Source organism: Mixophyes fleayi, chromosome 2 (assembly GCF_038048845.1).
Source record: "Mixophyes fleayi isolate aMixFle1 chromosome 2, aMixFle1.hap1, whole genome shotgun sequence".
NCBI lineage: Eukaryota > Metazoa > Chordata > Amphibia > Anura > Limnodynastidae > Mixophyes > Mixophyes fleayi.
In genome coordinates, this window is record NC_134403.1 from 226044255 (window position 1) to 226066248 (window position 21994).

General features: G+C 42.4%; 1 protein-coding gene across 1 annotated transcript in view; it reads right to left on the reverse strand.

Annotated features, from left to right (window-relative positions):
• CNKSR1 (connector enhancer of kinase suppressor of Ras 1) overlaps positions 1–20753 on the reverse strand; it is a 40665-nt gene extending 19912 nt beyond the window's left edge. The window contains exons 1-11 of the mRNA XM_075197754.1: positions 20633–20753; positions 20130–20287; positions 19002–19204; positions 18684–18768; positions 17449–17490; positions 16851–16967; positions 15763–15822; positions 7907–7975; positions 5884–6516; positions 329–372; positions 82–235 (exon numbers count right to left, since the gene is read on the reverse strand). Of these exons, the coding sequence (XP_075053855.1) occupies positions 82–235; positions 329–372; positions 5884–6516; positions 7907–7975; positions 15763–15822; positions 16851–16967; positions 17449–17490; positions 18684–18768; positions 19002–19204; positions 20130–20287; positions 20633–20684 (1617 nt within the window). The 5' untranslated portion in view covers positions 20685–20753. The remainder of the gene's footprint in view (positions 1–81; positions 236–328; positions 373–5883; positions 6517–7906; positions 7976–15762; positions 15823–16850; positions 16968–17448; positions 17491–18683; positions 18769–19001; positions 19205–20129; positions 20288–20632) is intronic.
• Between the last annotated feature and the right edge of the window lie 1241 nt (positions 20754–21994).

A 21994-nucleotide genomic window follows, 5' to 3' on the forward strand; every position in this document is an offset into this window, starting at 1 on the left:
ACCCACTCTCTTCAAGAGTGATTATACACGGACATGCAGGAAGATGAAGAACAAATACCACAGATTCTGCGACTCTAGTCAGGGATCGAATATCAATATTAAATGGTACTTCTCACCTTCTAGTCCCTCTTGAACCTGACATTTTGGAATGACTGCCGAATTTGTTGGCGTTACCAGATTACTGTCCGATATTGAAGGCCTCAAGACCTCAGACGACAATGGGACAGTGAGCAGGCTATAAATAAGAAATAAATAAGAAAATGTAGAGATAGTGGGGTGGTGTAAGAAGCATACTGAGCGACTATGGCTTTTGTTACTTTTCTTGTACCTGGTTGTTGAAGAAGCTGAACCACTTCTCGGACGGGAATTGTACTGAGAAATATAAGAAAGGAGAAATTTGTATGCATAACGAAATATAGGATTTGGGATAATGGAACAGTCAATATGTAAAACATGGAGAAGGGCCTATACAAATACCAACAGTAATAAGGCAAATGTAGACAGTGCGTTACATGTAATCCCTTTCACGCAAATACTCCAGGGCTCCTCCAATACTCCTATTAGAAGAGGGAAGTAGGATGTTCAAAGAAATCCATCCCAGCATACCTCCTCTGTGTGTGTATTTCCAAAGAACAACTTCAGATGTAGAAATATAACAGATTAAAATTAAATCACCAGAAAGGAGGGAAAATATGTGGGTACTATCAAGAAGGATTCCTGGCAAAGGCAAAACCAGTAAATTTTATTCTACATTTCTATTGCATCCCGACAGCATTAAAATGAGAGGATAAATTTCTGATCAATCTGAACATGCAGATTAGTACATGGAGAAGGTTTGGATGCTGTCTAAAATAATCCACAGCTGCAAGGACCATGAGAAAAAGACAGGGTAAGCACATTCAGAAGATAATCAATGTAAATACAAAATAACTCATGAAGATCATTAATAAATACACCGACTTAAAATGCATGGATTAAGAGGTTTTAAAACTCTAGACTCTAAAGCTTGGAGAACTACAGAGAATGAAAGATGCTTATTTGTGCACATTAAAAATTATTTACCAATTTTACAAACAAAGATAAGTCATATCTAACAAAATGTTAGCGCATGCAGGGAGAACACAGATTCACAAGCCTAACATTCAACAGAAGAGAAAACATTGTTAGACCAAAGACCGTGAACCCACTCAGCTGCCCCCTGGCCAGCAGGCCATAGAAACCACTCTGCAACCCAAATACCTGATGATACCAAGCACTCACATTTCAAAAAAGTATTTTACTAGTGGTTTAGTTTGTTAAAAGGTTTTATTTAAAAAAATATTTTTTCATTCACCATGCCCTACTGTCCTTTTCGCCATCCTGAGATGCCGAAAGGAACATTGCGGCGGTACATCTACCATCTCAATCCTTGTAAAATAGGCATGGCTAGAGAAACACTTTGATAGGCTTCTCTCTATCTCCAGCAAAAACACACTGTTCCGTGGGACTTATTCATCTTATTAAAATAGAACTGTATTAGCAGATCCTACTTTAGTGGAAGATGCCACAACGGACCCACCATCATCCTGAGAATGTCCATGTACCACAACCATCTTTGTCAGTGCCAACAGCAGCACCTGGACTCCTTTTCATTTTATTTTTTTGATAACATGTGGCAGCATAGCCACTTGTGGGAACAGACAAACCAGATAAAAGTACCATCATTGAGTCTATCATAAATGCTTTTAGATTCATGGTCCTTGAGCAGAATCGCTCCACCTGGTGATTCTGCGGTCACACCATTATGCCGATTCTCAAGATATCGGTGGTTCTGTCATAGCGCCTTAATTAATCTAAGGAACAATCTGCTAACCCAGGGAATGTTTTACCATCTGGCCACAAATTGCTGAAAAATGTTCTAGAGTCACCATTCTCCTGGATGTAGGTCGTGCCTGCTAAAATCATCAGCTTCTGGGATTTCCATCTCTAGTATGAACATTTACGGCATATATTTTTTTCTGCCATGCGCACGATCCAGGTGGTCTCCTTTATTGCAAGAGAGATCTTTGCGCTTCCCTGATGGATGAAGTTGGCCACCGAGGTGGCATGCCGGAATGCACTCTTATGGATGTGCCCAAGATAGAAGATGTTCCAGTACTAGAGCATTTAAAACTGTGCTTAACTTCAGGAAACTGATCAAAGCCTGGCCTCTGCCAGGGACCAGAGACCCTGAAACTGACAATAAAGAATGACAGCCCCCAGCCCCGAAGACTGGCATCTGTCATCACAATTGTTCAGTTCCATATGGCAAAGGACGGCCTCTGTTGAGGATGTCAACATTCAACCACCAGAGGAGAGAGAGATACACCACCTCTGAGACTTGTTTCATTTTGAGGGGAGTTCAATTTGTAAGACCCTTGAGTGAAACCATGCAAACTTCACGTACTTAAAAGTCAAGACCATCTTGCATACAGAACAGGACAAATGTCCTTTGCGAGCCAATAGAAAACTTTCCAGTCTGAGTAAATAGTCTATCTGGGTCTCTTGAGAGAAACACCCTCTGCTCGAGAATCCAACATCAGATAGAACAGCGTTTGGGTGGGAGCCAGGTTGTATTTCCAGTAATTGATAATCCAACCATGGGACCTTTGCTTAAGGCACATTATCAAGAAATGGCAGAGTCAGGATTCCGGCTTCACCAAAATATCGTCTCAGTAAGGTATGATCATTACCTCCCCTTGGACTCTGTGGGGCTCTCACTAAACCAAAGGGCATGGCCCTAAAACTGAAAATGATGGAACCATACCGCAAATCTGAAAAGGCAATAATGACCCTCCCAGATTGGAATATGTAAATAAACATCTTTTATGTCCATGAGCAGCATGAACATACCCAGTTCCATGCTGTTGATGACAGATCTGTGAATAGATTCCTGCAGTTTTCTGTTATTTTACCTGTTCCACCGGAAAGCCAGTAGTGAAAATCATCTGGATGGTGTTCTGAAGAGATCGAGGACACTTCCCCGATCCCGGATGTCCCTCATCCAGGAATCTCGAAATGGGATTGAACCACTGATTCTGGGTGGGATTGAACCACTGATCTGAATCGGCCGAGGGCCCAATGCGCACACAAGTTGCCCAAGGGCTTGGCTGCTTGATTCTTAGAAGATCAGGCCTACTTTCCTCTATATTGTCCTCCACAAGGGGTAGAAGCCTGCTTTCTCAAACTTCTGATCTTTCCTCTACTGAACGGAAGGACTGAAAACAAGATTCCAATGCCTTAGGAAAATTAACTGGCAGGAAGGAACTCTTGCCACCCATCACCTGGCTAACGATAATATCCAGTTTCGGCCCGAGTAAGATATCACCCAAAAAAGGCAAGGACTCCAGAATGTTCTTAGACTCTGAATCCACCTCCCAAGCCTTGAGCCAGAAATTCTAGCTCCAATGAGACCAACATCCAGAGCCATGTCCCAAATATATTCAGACACCACTTGGATGTGTTTGACCAAAGACATGGATTTAGACGAAAGCCTTTCCTTACAAAAGTTGTTCCAACCACTTTTCCACAGTCTTGTTGGCCCAAGCAGAGGCCAACATGGGCCTAAGAAGCCCCAGCCTCCATATAGACAGACTTAATGATGGTCTATCTGTAAGCTGTGGCATTTGGAATGGGAATATGAAGAGTGCTCAATGTGAGGCTCCTCCACTCCTCCTGAGAGGAATACTCAGAGTGAGACCTTACCCATGATGGGACTAAAGCAGAACTGATGTTTTCAGGGCCTATTCACTGAAAAGTTCTCCAGGAACTAAGTAAACTCTAAACGGACTCTGCACAAACTTGTTTGTCTAGTGGCTGTGCTGATGGATCAGATGACCACTGACAAGCACACCCAGATGTCTGGTGTCAGAAGCTGTAGCATCTGCAGAAGAAGTGGAGAAATGGATGCCTTCACCAGTTGCTTGAGGACACACAGCAATTTGCATAAGCTCAGAAAAATTGGGCGAGGGATATAGCCCAAGACATTTCTGCCATATCAGTGGTGCCAAGTGCAGGTGTGAGTGACAGTCGGCTGTCAACCTCGTATGTAGCACATAAGACTGTCCACTATGCAATTTAGGTTGGCATTTGACACAAGTATAAAAGATTACTGATGAAAAACCACCAGACTTAGACCTGGAATTACTCCCTTTCCATGACCGATAAGGAGAGGACACAATAAAGAAAATTAACCTGTGTGGCAGCAGACAAAGAAAACTCAGCAATTAAAGTAAGCACAGCTTAGATTGTACGCTCCTTCGAGCAGGGTCATCTCTCCTCCTGTCTTCACCACTTTAACTCTGCTCTCCAGCTACCTTGCCCTCCTCCTCCCGGTTCCCTCTTGCTCCCTCCTCTCCTCTCTGGGGGTTTCCCTGCCCTCCGTGCCCTCTTGGGCTCCGTCGTATGCGGGACCTTCCCCTCTCCCCTCCACCCGCCCCTCTAGCTGTGCTTTGAGATCTCGGAGTTACTGTGCATTTTGTTTACTGTATCGTGCTGTCTCACCTTGTATTGTACTTGTTTGTCCCTGTACGGCGCTACGGATACCTAGTGGCGCCCTATAAATAAAAATTAATAATAAAAATAATAATTTAGAGGAGCCCAGAAAGGAGGTGGTGCTATTCTGCCTAGGATTGCACCTACATCCAGGACCCAGCACTGCCAAATACCACCACAGAAGGACAGACCCCTTCTGGCCCAACTATTTCCTAGTGCAGGGTTGCCTGCTTTCAGATGCCCCCAACTGACCTTTTCCTCAATAGGGACTGTAGACACCGTACTCCTTACAAGCCCCTAAGCCCCAAGGCTGACCATGGCTAATCTGTCTCCCCCTCCAAGCACCAGAAGGGGGAAGTCACTTACTCCATTGGGTGCAGCAGCTGCTTACTGCTTGAGAAGCAGTTTTATGTCTGAGCAGGAAGAGGTGCCAGAAACTGCACCTTCTCAGCCCAGTCTGGATGACAAGACAGCCCGGCTAAGCTGTCTGCTCCAGTAAAGAACCCCAGCAGGAGAATCAAACAAACCGCAGTGGAAAATAAAAATGTAATTAAAAATACAGTATGCCAAGACAGTCTGGCAAGAAAGCACCATGTCCTGTAGGCACCCTAAAAAAACACAGTTCCCTGCATGATGGGGATACATGGGGGAGGGAGGATAATGGTCTAGTGACCACCAATTGGTGGAATGAGAGTCAATTTAGACAAGTTCATCTGGTTGAAAAGGTTTAGAAAGGAGAAACAATTAGGTAAGCTCGTCTGATTAATGAGATTCAGGACAGTACAGAATAAATTGAAGCATTTAGGTCATGTCACTTGGTTAACAATTTTGTACCTGAGGAATCTATGTGCACATCTTACCTCAGTAAACAATAAGATTAGTTTAAGAGAATTGATCAGTTAAATGATAATAGCCATACTTTGCATAAAAGGTGCTTTAGAGGCAATCTAATAAATCTGTTAAATAATCTAATAAAATGTTTTTTTAATACTAGTAAAACATGTAAATTGGTATGGAAATGGAACCCACTGATTACAATGATCACACACCCACTAGCCTTTGCAGTTGTGCAAATCAAATCCCTAGATGGAACAGTTAACATCTTTTCCCCCGAGAAGATGTGCAAATGTCAGAATTCACACAGGGCACGGTTAAGCGCCATGGCAAAGTAGTGCCTATGATTTGTGAAGTGCTGGACTAGGTATATGATACACTCATTTGAAAGAGAAAACCAACATAAACAGCTACCAATGATAAATAAACACACTATTGTTACAGCCATTAGGATTATGCAAAGTCTGATGGACATACAAATAGATTGGCCAAGATGGGCAAAACAAAACAAAAATTAAAAAATAAACCTTTACCAACCTTTAAGTCTTGTGGAACTGGGGAAAATTGTGTAATAGGGGTAAGGGTTTTGGCATATATAGTTGAAGAGGACATATTCTGTAGAGTGGATAGGTCAGAAGAACATGTGGAAATGGATGAGGGAAAAACGGAGGATGCGTGAACCTGAGGCTTGCAATGTGATGGAGTACCAGGATACGGCCAGGTATTATGCATCTGCGAGGAAAACTCACTAGGCTGATTCTGCTTTTCTTCAGAAAAGTTTTCAGTATAGGAAGACACTGTTTCAGAAAGTTTTAGTGAAATGCAATCTCCACTCTCTGGTTTCAAAACTGGCAAGCAGTTCAATATCAGAATGGTAGGTGCACTTTGTGTTGGCAGTAGGTTTTTGTGTTTTACCAGCAAATTGGGAACACTATTTGATTTGAGCAAAGGGCCAGCATTAGGTTCTGATGCTGAAGCAAGTATATCACTAACAGCTGGTGAGACTGGAGCACTGTGTGCGGACACTGAAGTGAATGCTCCATGCACTCTTTTTAGGTTTGGTGAAACAGGAGTTTTAGATGGGAAAATAGAGACTTTCTTTAATACAAGAGTCACAAAATTTGACCTTTCCTGTAGTTTCAACACAAGGTTTTTCTGTGTCCAACCAACCTAAACAAAAAAAAAAAAAAAAAGTTAAAACCATTCAATTTGAATATAAAAGTTAAATGCAGTTCACATGTACTCACTATGCACAACATATTTAAAAGGACATTATGATTGCATATTTCTAAAACAGATTCCATGCAAAAACAAGATGGCCGTTTCCTACATGGTCAGGTGATTATATTTATAGGTAAAACAAATAGTTTTCATTTCTGAAACAGCTGGCAAATTGTTCATGACCTCCTGGAAACTAAGGTCCAGTTAAAGTGCTAAAGCTAGACTATTTTTATCATCATGTATTTATATAGTGCCAATCACACTATGCAGCGCTATATACATCATTCCCTGCCCAAATGGAGCTTCCAATCTAAATTCCCTACCCCTCACATACAAACACACATTTTTGTCAGTGAAGAGGTCAATGTGTTTGGACTGTGGGGTGAAACTGGAGCACCCAGAGGAAACCCACACAAAACACAGGGAGAACATACAAACTCCACATAGACAGGGCCTTGGTTGGAATCGAACCCATAACCTCATCACTGTGAGGCAACGATGCAAACCACAGTACCGCCATGTTTCCCTAACTGGGGTTACACAGTATAACAGTAAACATGTCTTGTTACAGAGCTTTTATTTTGGAAAACTCACTGTTATATAACCTTCCAAAAAACAGCAGCTTTCTATGAAGTTCTATGGGAGAGGACTAGACAGATTCCCTCCTGCCACACTGCAAGAATATACAGTTTGCTTCCAGCTTCAGACAAAAAGGGTTAGGACCTCATCTATTTGTTACATGTCGACAAACACTAACTGGTTTGAAGGAAACAAGATATCGATAAAGTATAAAGCTAAATGTAGTTGTGGCTGCATAATAATATCTGCTGTAGTAAATAGGGAATAGTGTGGCATGTGACTATTTTCAAACTAAAATAAATGAAATATCTAGTTCTCCAGTAGATGGGTTTTAATGTAGGAGTTATTTTTCCTTTCGAAGTGTGCTCCAAGTCAAAAACTGGCATTAGAAAACTAATTTTGCAGTTAGATTCAAACCACTTTAAAATCATCCTGCCAAGACAAAACAAAAAAAGATGCAGTAAGAGGAGTTTAATTGAACTATATGAAGAAATCTGAAGAATGTCCATTGCAGGGCAGAAATTTTATATTCCATTCAACAATGTGGTCTGTTAACGAGCTACAAATTATGATTCCTTCATAAGTCTACTGCAAGCTTCTATGGACTAGCTGGTAAAAATACAGACATAAGCAACCAAAATATGCCTTGGTTTTACTCATGTTGAAAGTTTCTATATGTTTAGAAGAGGTATATTATAAATATTGAGACCCCATCCACAGACCCACAATTTATTAAGTTCTTTTCTCAACTTCAACTTACCACTATCCGATCATTCACTTTAACTATCTCATCTCCTTGTTGGATTTGTCCACAACGTCTTGCTGGAGACTGGAGAACATGAGAGAAACATATTTGATGAATGGGGATAAAAATAAAATGTTAATCGTAAGATACAGAAAAGGTAGAGGAGAAAAGAGGATTTATGTACTCACGTTAAATCCGTTTCTCTGATTCCGTCTGGGGGACACTGCTTACCATAGGGTTGTGGAGGGAGCTTGGGGAGTTGGCACCTATCTAGTTAACTTTTAGTACTGCCGACAGACCCCTCCCCTCTACAAACCCCCTGCCCCCTCTTGTGCAGTTAATTAAAAAGCCCAAGGAGTAAAAGCCAGTCAAACAAGAGCACACAGAAGAAAAGCAGAAGGGAGGGATCGCAGTGTCCCCCAGACAGAATCAGAGAAACGGATTTAACGTGAGTACATAAATCCTCTTTTCTCTTTCATCCAGTCTGGGGGACACTGCTTACCATGGGGACGTTCTAAAGTAGCCCCCTAAGGGTGGGACTACCCTGAAAATCCCGCTCGTAAAGCACTACGAGCGAAATTTGCATCAGTGGATGCAAATACATTAAACTGGTAAAATTTTGTAAATGTATGAACAGAAGACCAGGTGGCTGCCCTGCAAAGCTGGTCTGCAGAAGCCCCATTTCTTGCTGCCCACGACGCCCCTACCGATCTGGTGGAATGGGCGGTTAGTCTCTCCGGCACAGGACGGTTAGCCCTTATGTAGGCCTGTTTAATGGTTGCCGTAATCCATCTTGCAATGGACTGTTTAGAGGCTGGCCAGCCTCTCTTATTGGCATCATAAAGAACAAATAGAGAATCGGTACGTCTAATCAGAGAAGTTCTTTTGACATAAATGCGTAGAGCCCTAACCACATCTAACTTTTTCATAGATTGCTGATCCGAATGGGAAGTAGATGAAAAGACCGGAACTACAATTCCCTGGTTCAGGTGAAAGGCCGAAACTACCTTAGGAACGAAGGAAGGAAGGGTTCTCAACACTGCTCTGTCGTCGTGGAAAACCAAATATGGTTCCCGGCAAGACAGAGCTCCTAGTTCAGACACCCTACGCGCAGATGCAATAGCCAAAAGAAAGAGGACCTTCCAGGTCAACCACTTCAAATCTGCACCAATTAAAGGTTCAAAGGGAGGTCCTTTAAGCATATCCAGCACCAGGTTAAAATCCCATGGTGCTGTGGGCGGAACATAGGGAGGTTGAATATGCAGGACTCCCTGAAGGAAAGTCTTGATATCTGGTAAATCCGCTAGTTTCAGATGAAAAAACACTGAAAGAGCCGATACCTGAACTTTAAGGCAACCTAATCGAAGCCCTGCCTCCAGGCCATTCTGAAGGAATGCCAACAAGCGAGGGAGACGAAAGGAAGACGAGGGACATGTCCTATTTGCGCACCATCTGATGTAAGCTCTCCAAATCCGATGATATATGCGAGCTGAAACTGGCTTTCTGGCTCGCATTAAAGTGTCTACTACTCTGGGGGGAAAAACCTCTAGCCCTCCAGAGGCTGGCTTCAGCAGCCATGCCGTTAAACTGAGCCGAGGTAAATTCTGGTAACGGACGGGACCCTGCAGAAGCAGGTCGTCTCGAGATGGAAGAGGAATTCCTCGTCCTTCCGCCATAGAGATTATGTCCGCGTACCAGACTCGGCGCGGCCATGAGGGAGCTATCAGAATTACTGGCAGACCCCCCTGTCTTACTCATCTGAGTACCCGAGGAAGCATGGGAATCGGAGGAAATAGGTATCCCAACCTGAATTCCCATGACATCGTCATGACGTCCACTGCCACCGCTAAGGGGTCTCTTGCCCTTGCGCAGAACCTGTGAACCTTTTTGTTGTGTCTGGAGGCCATGAGATCTAGGTCCGGAAGACCCCACCTCTGAACCAGGTACTGGAAAACTTCCGGATGGAGTGACCACTCCCCCGGCATCATCTGGTTTCGACTTAAGTAGTCGGCCTCCCAATTTCTTATTCCTGGAATGAAGACTGCGGAGATGGCAGGGACATATTGTTCTGCCCAAACCAAAATTTGAGCGGCAATCTTCATTGCAGCTACACTCTTGGTTCCTCCCTGCCTGTTGACATATGCCACGGCTGTAGCGTTGTCGGACTGGACTCTGACCGGGTGGTCCTGGAGGAGGGACTGGGCCCCCCGGAGGGCTAAAAGAATCGCCTTCAGCTCCAGCAAATTGATAGATAAGGCTGCTTCCTGTACCGACCAAAGTCCCTGGAGTCGGAGGTGCAGGATTACCGCCCCCCAACCTTTTAGGCTGGCGTCCGTCGTGGCTATGATCCATGAGCATGGAGCGAAGGACCTGCCCACCCTCAAGTGATCCAGGACTAGCCACCACTGGAGCGATTCTATCGTCCTTGGGGATAGAGATATTTTCTGGAGATCCAAGTGTAGGTGGGATCCCGACCATTTGCTTAATAGATCCCACTGAAAACATCGGGAATGAGAAGGGAAGGGTCTCGAAGGAGGCTACCATCTTTCCCATCAACCGCATGCACAAGTGCATTCAGGGGCTGGGAGAAGTCAAGACCTGAGTTGTTATACTCTAAATAGAACGGATCTTCTCGACGGGCAGGAATACCTTTTGCTGACTGGTGTCCATAATGAGCCCTAGGAAAACCATGCGTTGACACGGGATCATCTGAGATTTCCTTAGGTTTATTAGCCATCCATGGCCCTAGAGAACTGCCAAGGAGAGGGATAAGTGATGCCTTAAGCCAGTCTCCGAGGAAGATTTGATGAGCAGGTCGTCCAAATAAGGTACTACCTGAACTCGCTGTAGGTGAAGACATGCTGCCATAACTGACATGATCTTCGTAAAAACCCTCGGCGCTGTGGAGAGGCCGAATGGGAGGGCCTGAAACTGATAGTGGGAGGATCCCACTGTGAATCTCAGGAGGGATTGATGGTGGATCCAAATGGGAACATGGAGGTAAGCGTCCTTTATATCTATGGACGCCAAAAACTGATTCTTCTCTAAGCCGTTTATCACTGACCTCAGGGATTCCATCCGAAACTTGTCCACCCTTAAGTGCACATTGAGGCCTTTTTTAAGTTTAAGATGGGCCGAAAGGAGCCGTCCGGCTTCTTGACCAGAAACAGGTTTGAATAGAAGCCCTGTCCTTTCTGGTAGTTTGGGACCCTGCTGATAACTCTCTGAGAAAGAAGAGAGGCGACACAATCCTGTATTGCCTGGCGTCTTGATGGATCTCGGGGTAACGGGGTCAAGAAGAAACGATGTGGAGCTGTGCCCAATAGGTCTATCCTGTACCCCTCTGATATAATGCCCCGAATCCAAGGATCTTGAGAGGACGCTGTCCATTGTTCTTGAAACAAAGACAGACGTCCCCCCCCACAGGCACCCCCTCCAAAGGAACAGGGTGGATGTCAGGATGCAGGCTTCTCCTGGGTCTTGGGAGTATGATGCCTACCTGCAAACGAGGATCTCCCCTGGCAGAGGAGCCCCGAGAATTGGGATGCCTGCCTCTGAAGGACTGACCCCTAGGTAAGGAAGTCCCCCGAAAGGGCTGGCGAAAGGAACTGACCCGAGGGTTACGGCTCCTACTAGGGAATACCGGCAAGGAATTGTTTTTACCCCGTTGCCTGTGCAATCAGGGTATCCAATTCCGGGCCGAACAAACCTGCAGCAGAAAAAGGAATGATTTCCACTGACTTTTTTGATTCCGCATCCCCTTCCAAGGATTTCAGCCATAACGTCCTTCTAGCAGAAATAGATGCAGGCTGGTTAGAAGATGAAACAGCTGCAGTATTCTGGGCCGCCACATAAAGGTACCCCGATGCCGGGTTCTTCTGGCCATTAGGTAATTTAACATGACATTTAGAATATGTAAAATATTTAGCAATAGGGCCCTTTCCCTTATCTGACATTTCTTAATAAAGGAAGGCACACCAAACACACAGACTAAAATTGTTAAATTAAGAGGAGGAGGGGGGAAAAGAGAGAGAGAGAGAGAGAGAGAGAGAGAGAGAGAGAGAGAGAGAGAGAGAGAGAGAGAGAGAGAGAGAGAGAGAGAGAGAGAGAGAGAGAGAGAGAGAGAGAGAGAGAGAGAGAGAGAGAGAGAGAGAGAGAGAGAGAGAGAGAGAGAGAGAGAGAGAGAGAGAGAGAGAGAGAGAGAGAGAGAGAGAGAGAGAGAGAGAGAGAGAGCTACAAGTAATCAACCAATCTATACATAAAAGCTGTACTTGTAAAAAAAAAAACAGAAGCAAGTAGGAGACTATAAAATAACCCCTGCTAGCCCACTTGTACACAGCAGTACAGAATATGTGTTTAAATAAATCAATACTTAGCCCAAAGGCCAAATAGGGGAGAAGTCCAGCAGCAGTATCCTGGTGTCTGCTCCCTCAGCTCTGATCTCTCTCTTCCCGGGCTTCTCCTTGGCGCCAGAAGACTGGAACAGACCATCTCTCTCTGGAAGGAGGGGGGTGAGCTCTATGTCTTAGCTCCCCCCCTCTTCAGTAATGCTGTCCCTGCAGCTCCAAATCCGGGAGAAAAAACGGGGTTAATGTGGCAGAGTAAAGGAGACCTCCAGGGGAGGTCTCCGCAGCGGAAGATACCTGATGTCCCCTCCTATGCATGAGGGGGGATCCTGGTATAGCCACTTCCTCCTCTCCTTAATAGCGGTTTCCCCTTCTTGATCCGGATCCAAGATGGCCGCCACTATAATAGATATCCGATAACCGGCGCTCTATGCCTGCAGTGGCAGCGCCGGTTATCAGGGAGGCTCCAGGAGTGACAGCTGTCCGGTGAGACCGCTTGTTACTCCAAATTCAGGCACCCATTCTGTCCATCCCTGTCAGTGAGAGCCGCTGGCTCTCATCTGAGCAGGGGAGTGTCTGCCGCTGTTCTGCTGTGTGTGTTCTCTATAGCAGAACACACACCAGCGCTGCCACCTGTTAAAAAATAAAATTTTCAAAGAAACTGAAATAAAAGAAAAAATTACTAGCAGTACATTAACGCTGCCCAACTCACGGGCACCTAAAAAAAACCTGAACAAGAGGGGGCAGGGGGATTGTAGAGGGGAGGGGTCTGTCGGCAGTACTAAAGTTAACTAGTTAGGTGCCAACTCCCCAAGCTCCCTCCACAACCCCATGGTAAGCAGTGTCCCCCAGACTGGATGAAAGAGAAAAGCATATAGTACAAGCAACATATAGGACAAATGGAAAGATTTTTATTTTTTCTATAAAAGAGAATGAGACCAGAGTCCTCGCAGTGTCCTCTAACTTTGCAGTTTCTCAGCTTCCATGCATTGATGATTCTCTGTAGTATGCCAATTAATATGTCCATAGTCAGGGGAGTCTTCAAACATGGTTTGACAAGGGTTTGTATGATGAGTGTGGCGAAAATCAGTTATAAGGACTGTTTTAAAGAGCAAAAATGATGGCAGAAACGTAAAACACACAAGCAGATGCAGGGAAAAGAGGATTTTTGTACTTACGTTAAATCTCTTTCTCCGAGTCCATCTGGGGGACACTGCTACCATGGGGTTGTCTGGGGCGCTCGGAGTTGGCACTTAAATAGTTAAGAACTAAACTTGCTGCTCACTCCTCCCCTCTGCAACCACACTGACCTCAGTAATACTAAAGTCCCAAGAAAATGGGCACAACAATGTAACTTAACAGAATACCAACAAAAGGGAGGGAACTCAGTGTCCCCCAGATGGACTCGGAGAAAGAGATTTAACGCAAGTACAAAAATCCTCTTTTCTCCCATCATCCATTCTGGGGGACACTGCTACCATGGGGACCTCCTAAAGTAGCCCTTTAAGGGTGGGAATGACCTGGTCTACTTGCTCGTAAAACATTTCTGCCAAAATTGGCATCCGAAGACACAAAATTGTTAAACTTGTAAAATCGAGTAAAAGTATGGACAGAGGACCAGGTAGCTGCCCTACACAGCTCATCCGCAGAAGCTCCATGACAAGCAGCCCAGGACGCCCCCACCACACGTGTAGAGTGCGCCGTGAGAACTCTAGGCACAGGACGATTCATACTCATAGGCATGTCTAATTACAGATTTAATCCAGCGAGCAATAGTCTGTTTGGTAGCTGGCCATCCTCTTTTAGAAGAGAGAGAATCAGTTCTTCGACAAGCAGAAGTCTTTTCCACATGTATCTTTAAAGCTTTAACTACATTCAGACCAGTAGAAGAAGTAGAAGGTCCCGAAGAGGACATTTCTTCACGAAAGGCCGGAACCACTATGTCTTGGTTTATATGGAAACTTGAAGCCACTTTAGGCAAAAAGGAAGGAACAGTCCTGAGCTCCGCTCTGTCCTCATGAAAAACTAAGTAAGGATCTCTACAGGACAAGGCTCCTAATTCAGATACTCTTCTAGCAGAAGCAATGGCTAAAAGGAATACAACTTCCCATGTCATAAATCTGATGTATGCTGATTGTAGTGGTTCAAATGGAGGACACTGAAGAACATCAAGGACTAGATTTAGGTACCACGGAGCCAACGGAGGAACATGGGGAGGCAGAATAAGCAGCACCCCCTGAAGAAAGGTACGAACATGAGGTAAAGAGGCCAAATGTCGTTGGAAGAAAATAGAAAAGGCGGAGACTTGCACCTTTAAAGAATTTAACCTAAGACCCGTTTCTAGACTACCCTTGAGAAAAGCTAGAAACCGAGCCAGGCTGAAAAATGCAGGGTCGCAACACTTCTTTCCACACCATTGTACATAAATTTTCCACACCCTATGATATATCTTAGCAGACACTGGTTTACGAGCTTTCATTAGGATATCCACTAAAATGTACAAAACTTTCACTAGATTATCCAGCCCCAAATCTTAAAGTGGGGGAGGGAGGGGGGAATGAATACAGTTCCAACTATAGAGACTTCTATAATTACTCACAATAGAGAAGAAGTTCTAGTTAGATAAATAAATGCAATATATATATTCATATATATATATATATATATATATATATATATCTGTAAAAAAAAAAATACCTATGGGGAACTTAGTGATAAACAATGAGGAAGAAGCTGGAGGATCCCAAGGGAAGAAGCCAGCAACAGTGTGCCTCCAAACGACCCGTCCTGTCATGAAGAAAGGGCGCGAACATTTCCCGCTTTGGAATGTCTCACTGACAGGTTGGGAGTCTTGAACTACTCCCCCAGTCTTCTATGGCTTCACACCACTGTCGGAGCCTCCGTGAGCTTTTTACACAGTTTTTCTAAACTCCACTCTCATTCAGGTGTATCTCCCGCTCGCACCACTGTTCAGGCTCGGAGATATCAAACTTCCCCCTCCGCCTCAGCGCGGACCTTGGTATCTTCCAAAATGTCCGGTCTCCGGACGGAGTGCGGCACTCTCTGCCTGTGGCACTGAATATTGACAGTCACTTAGCGCTGACGATTTTTTTTTTATTTAAATAAAAATGGATCACTGCTCCATTAAAAAAACCTATTAGGAAAAACATGTTAGAAACATTCATCCCCACCTACAATAATAATAAATAACTAAGATAAAATAAAATCTATTACTAAACAGCAAGTACTGCTAAGCAGTACTAAACACAGCCCAACTCCTCGGGCACTTAAACATAACTGAGGTCAGTGGGGTTGCAGAGGGGAGGAGCCCGCAGCAAGTTTAGTTCTTAACTATTTAAGTGCCAACTCCAAGCACCCTCAGACAACACCATGGTAGCAGTGTCCCCCAGAATGGATGATGGAGAAATAAGCTCTATTATTGAATGCAAGAAAACAAGTATTTGAGATAGAATGAGCTGATGACATTTGTAATTTGGAGTTTGCAAATGATTGTTTAACACTAACCTCAGCTGCTGTCAGGCAGACAAAATGCTGTCCAGAAGATGTGGACTTAATTTCAATACCCTAAGATATAAGCAAATTACATTTAAAAAACCCGAAACATGATAATGAAAGTTGTTACCCAATGCCTCTTTGAAAGTAAGTCCACACAAAAATAGTTCTACATATTTGGAATGTGTAGTTTTTCCCCTTCTGACCGCAACAGTCCAGTGCTGCTCTGAATTTTACAGCTATCACTGGCCAGTGTAAAACATTTATTGATGTTCCTCCCCCAGTTGCATGCAATGTGGAGTTCACATGAAAGGGGCATAGATAACACTGATGAAGCACTTTTCCACCCAAAGTGTATGTTCTAATGAAAGCAAAAAGGTCTGTAGTTAAACATCCGAATTGATAAACTGGTGCATACAAAACATAACCCTCATTGCTCTAATCCAAATAGAAAATGTGGACGGTATGTATAATTAGGGCACCAATGATGTGGATCCCCATCTCCTGTCCCAAATGCATTTCCCCAATCCCTGTTCCCAATGCATAATTCAACTCCTTACCCCCAAACCATAATCCCAATTCCTATTACCTATCCCCAGAGCATAGCCCAAAACCTATCCTCAGACCCAATTTTCACCAATTAACAAATATATGTTTTTCATGGGATCGGAAAAAAAAAATTCCTAAGAAAATGCTAAATCAAGGAAAAAATGTTTTACTATATACATATTGGGCCAGATTAATTTAGGAGAGCAAAGCATAAAAAGGGAGTAACTTTGCACCTTGGCAAAACCATGTTGCATTGGAGAGAGATATAAATTTAAAATGTGATGGCCTTTATAGTTGGGGTAGAGCATGTCCTAGATCAACTTTAAATTTCAGTGTATAAATAAAGCTATTTTTGTGCTACCTGAAAAAACAGACAGTATTTAACTTATGTGCAAAATTATAAACTAATTTGCACCCCTTGCATTGTAACATGGTTTTGTCCAGGAGAAAACTTACTAATTTTTTTGAGTTGTTTTCCTTAATGAATCAGGCTCATTATCTCTATATCTATAATCAAATTATACATCCTTTATCTAAAACCCCTCTCTCACCAGACTCTGTGAAGGCTCAGGGTTTATCTGCACTGGCTCAAGTGTTGCCGTCTGAGTAAGGAGATTCTCCGGGCTGCAGCTCAGAATACTCTTACATATCTCACAAATATTTTCACACTACAAAAAGCGCACTTCATTAGTTTGAGTTTATGCAATACAGGTGGCATAAAGGAGGCTGCAGGAGTGAGGATTTGGGTAATGTGAAAACAGAAGTGGTTAGAAAGGTGTAAGTGTAAAGAGAAGGGAAGGGGAAATAAAGTGTAGTGAGCAGCAAGCATGCAGGATAAAGGTGAAATAAGGAGGGCTGAAGAGGAATGTTGAAGTACTGGTGATAGAGATCACTATACATTGTTGACAGTTTGAAAAAGTGGCATATTAAAAGGAGAGAGAGATAATTACAAAGCAATACACCCAAGTGTCCAGGCACAGCTTTTCATTACAGTACTTTATGCAATCGCAAAAGATATTGAGAAAAAAATATATATTCTCATTTTTGTATATTTCTTTGTAAATTTACATTAGGTTGTCATTAATGAAAAAATGGCAGCGATCATGTATCCCAATATAAACTGAGCAGTAGGGCATGCTGGGAACTCACAATAGTTAGGATCCTGTTCTCAATCTGTGGAACTGCCCAGTCCTAAAATAAATGACGAACAATGTTAAAATGTTCAGTTTTCACAGCGCATAAAATGGTTACTTTGATGTTTTAATCACACTCTTACACACACACACACACACACACACACACACACACAGTTGCCTTGGCTTTGCATATTAAGTTTATATAGTATTACATAAAATAATGACCCCACTGACAAGTGGTTGCTGCTTTGTACAGTACCTGGGAGAAGATCTAGTACTCTTTCCCCTGGAGTGTTTTTTTTTTTCTTCTTCTGAAGTAACAGCACAGGGAAAATGCCCTTTGGGCTAAACTAACACTGCTGGAACTAGTAGCAGAGTTTATTTTTGCTGGTGTTATTTTGTGAAACTGGACCCAGAGCGATAAAAATAAACTGCTCTCTCATGACGCTACCAGAAGAACGTGTAAACAAAACAGTAATGCACACTGCCAATTACACTTCGGAGAAAGCAGACATGAGAAGCCAAGCCAATTCTGTAGTGTTTTCACAGTCAATACTTTTGTATTACTACTAGCAGGGAACTTGAATGGCGACAGCTCATCTACAATATACATTACATTGTGGGTTCCAATGATTTTGCATTACAAATATTTTCCAAGCTATGCAGTATGGCTTAGTTTGAGGGCTATTTTGTTTGTTTTTGGGTTTTCTTGGTGGGGGGGGGGGGGGGGGTGGTTCAGACTTGATAATGGAAGACCCTTGCTTGAACTTTATAGGAAATATTCTGAAACTTATTTTAATACACATTTTAAAGTTCAAAGATTTAATTTACAACTACTTCCACCAATTAAGAATTTACATATACTACAAAAAGTATGTCAATAAAATGGGCCTTACAACATTACTCACAACTCTCAGTTTACTACTCGTTAGGCAAAAATCATTTATTTTCGGCTATTACTAAACTGCAGAACGAAGTCCTTCACATTGACTCCTATTACCTGTACTGAAACAGATAGTGTACTGGGCTTACAATATGTGTTAAATATATCCCTATTCACATAATCAGTGACCATTAAAAAAAAAAAAAAAGGATTAAGAACTAGCCCCAAGTGCCTTCATGATTTAATGCAGAACCCTGTAGACAAAACCTTTTACATGATTTCAATATGTAAAATGGTTTTATATGTGAGCATGATAGATTCTCTTACGATATAATAAAATTAAATAAAAGATACATTGTACACACCTTATGCAACATATCCGCCAACTCTACACACAAAGCAATGACATCACGACAGGCAGAGTAATCATTTAGCCGTGTAAATAGATACCTGTGGACAGAAGAACTCATACACTGGAAATATGGACACAGCTTGCTAACCGGATACAATACTGTTTGTGTAGTTACAGGTTTGTCTTATTAAATAAAGATTATCATACAGTGATAAGCAAGTGATAAATGCATCTCTTTATTAGTTGATATTATTGTAAGTTACTTTTAAAATGTTTGAGGATGGGCATGTAAATCATTGGTAAAAATAGTAACAAGTGCAGATTTAACTACCTGTTAAGCCAGGAGAAGAGGCCTCGAGCTGCAGATACTATGTCTATGATGCAGGCTAGCTGTTTGTGAGTAGGAGACAGAGCAGAGGTTTTGGAGACCAAGGGGACTTTCCTGAGGGTAAGGATGTGCGCACTTAACATCTGAGCAACTCCATACAGCTTATCTGTGAGGGTTCGCAGACAATCACTGTGCAGTTCATAGTGCTACAGAAAGATAAATATGTCAGAAGGAGACAACAGAAGGGAGACAAAAGTGAACAGCAATGGGTAAAAGGAAATATCGGGGATAGCTGTAAATGAGCTCACTCAGAGAATGAACTTAAAATATGAAACCTTCAATAGCAGCAAAATACTGATTTTAAGAAAAACAACAAATTACTTCAATCTGTGTTACTACAATAAGAATTTATAGTATGCTTAAATAAAATACCTACAAAAAAGTTACACTGATAAATAAAACAAGGAGTTTCCGTTTGGTTTACAAGAGACAAACGTACATTAACAGTCGATTCTTTCTTTAAAAGCCAAGTAGATGTATACACATATGTCCCTGTCATAGATCAGGTCAGCTCCATTTAAATCATGGCTAAAGTATCACATAAAGTTCGTAAAAGGAGATTAAACTATTATTTGCTTGTATAGTGCCACAATATTACTTAGCCCTTTCTTGAGAATATTTAATCATTGACATCAATCCCTGTCCCTGTGGAGCTTACAATCAATCTAAATTCCCTACCACACAAACATACTTGGGGTCCATTTGTTTTTTTTACCACAAGCCAAATAACCTAACAGTATTTTTTGGACTGTTGGAGAAAACCCACACAAATACAGGGGGAAAAAAAACATACAAATTCCACAAAAATGGTACCCTTGTCAGTATCAAACCTGCTATGACCCTGCGCTGTCAGAAACACTAGCCACTTATATACAGTGCTGGGTGATTCCTATTAATTATTATGACATCAATCAAACACAGAAGCTACAAATAACAATGGCTGTGACATATGTCATTGTAATAACAAGGAGCAACACCATTGTCCAGATAGCTTAATGTGTCATCTTTTTATTCATGACATATTTTATAAATAATCTAGAGAATCAATAACATCTTTTATGATTTTCTTACCAGGGAACACAGCTGTTCCACTGCTTCCAAGATTATCTCCTGGTGCCCAATGCTTCTTACTCCTAGCACATCAAGGTGCTGGGGGGACAGGTCTAACAGATCCTGCCCTGTGATGTCCCATTCTTGAAAGGGATAATGCTGAACTGAAGGGTCTAACCCTATGGAAGAGATACAACAAGCATACACAATACACATGGAGTAGCTGTGGATTATTACTGACAAGGAAATGGACACATTCCCATTACAGCGTTCATATCACCCTAACCGTTGACATTTCGCTAACTTATTGAATTTAATAGCGCATTTGCACCAACATTAACATTAAACGTCATGTTAAGACGTATCTCCCATCGGTTTATAGGTACTCCCCAAACAGTAGACGCCCCTCCATAACACACACAGCGTCAATGCAGCTCTCTAGTTTCACTGTATTGCACGCCTAACTTTACTTAAAGTTCTGCAGGTGTATATGGCGCAAACATCTCACCGCCTTAAATTCTCACCTTCCAAATAGCCCCTCACGGTGTCCGCACTCCAAGAGGATATAGGCTCCATTCTCGCACTTCCTGGCGGATCGCCCTTGTGACGTCACGCAGGTAAGTCTGTTCATGTTGTCTTACTAGCAGGATCCTCTTTCAATCACAGTAAGGAAGCGAGGTTAACTCCCGCCTCCTCGTTCTGTGTGCATTGATTTGTGCAGTTTCGATATGCAAAAAAGTAGAAGTGTATTAATGCAAAAGAAATGTAAGACTTGCTTGGTTAAAAATATTTCATTTAATATATTCAATTGACACGTTTTTGTTGCCTAGGTCCATCTATATATATCTATCTATATATATATATATATATATATATATATATATATATATATATATATGGAAGGACATCACAGTTCTGGACGTTTTATCATAATTTCAAAGCACAACTTTACTGCTGAGCTGGTGCATCTAAAGGTCATTACATACTGGGCCTGATTCATCATGGCACGTATCTGCCGATTTTTGAGTGTACTGCACACAAAATCACTCTGCGTCCATGAATGCAGCCCTGACCGCCGTGTCTTTATGGAACTTACTACAGCCTGCTATTTTGGGGCAGGGAAGTGTGTTCAGGTAAGTGACTTTACAGTAGGGGCGTGCTAAACTCAACCGCACAAAGCCACGTCTGAACCCAGCTCTGGCCATCTCAAAGTTACTTGTTTTTTTATGCCTTATAACTTGTTCCAGCTAAAGGGCTATTCTAAATCCAGGTCTGTAGTGATGATGGTCTCATATGCATGCTATAACGTGTTTGCAATCACAAGCAACTGTAAAAATGTATTTTATGCTCGGTAGACATTAACAATATTGTAATAAATGTATTTCATGGGAAAAAAAGAAAATAAAAAACACTTTTTTTTAAACTGTTATTATTAAGGCCTACATAATTAACAGGTGACATTAATTCAATATTTTTTCTGTGCCTTCTTTGGGGAATTTTTAATCCACATAAGTATTGGACGTATCCTGCAGCGTCTTGTGTAGTGAGGCAGAGCAGACCTGCCGATCCGTGCCTTGGTGAATTCGGGAGCACGCAAATCCTAAATACATGTGTGTCCGGGTCCCCCTCACCTCCCACCTGACCAAGATGACTGCTGCAGCATGAAATAGGTTAATACCTGATGTTGCTGTGTTGAATGGGTTAAACCTCAGCACTAAGAGATTATAGATGTATTTGAGGGTATATTTATTAATTTAAATGTAAATATTTAATGTATGGGCTCTGTGGCGCCGGTTATGAACCGGCGTGCAGCACCAGAAAGACCTAAGTCCTTGCGCTGGGAGTATAAATGTAGATATTTTCATATTCATGTATTGATTTCTGAT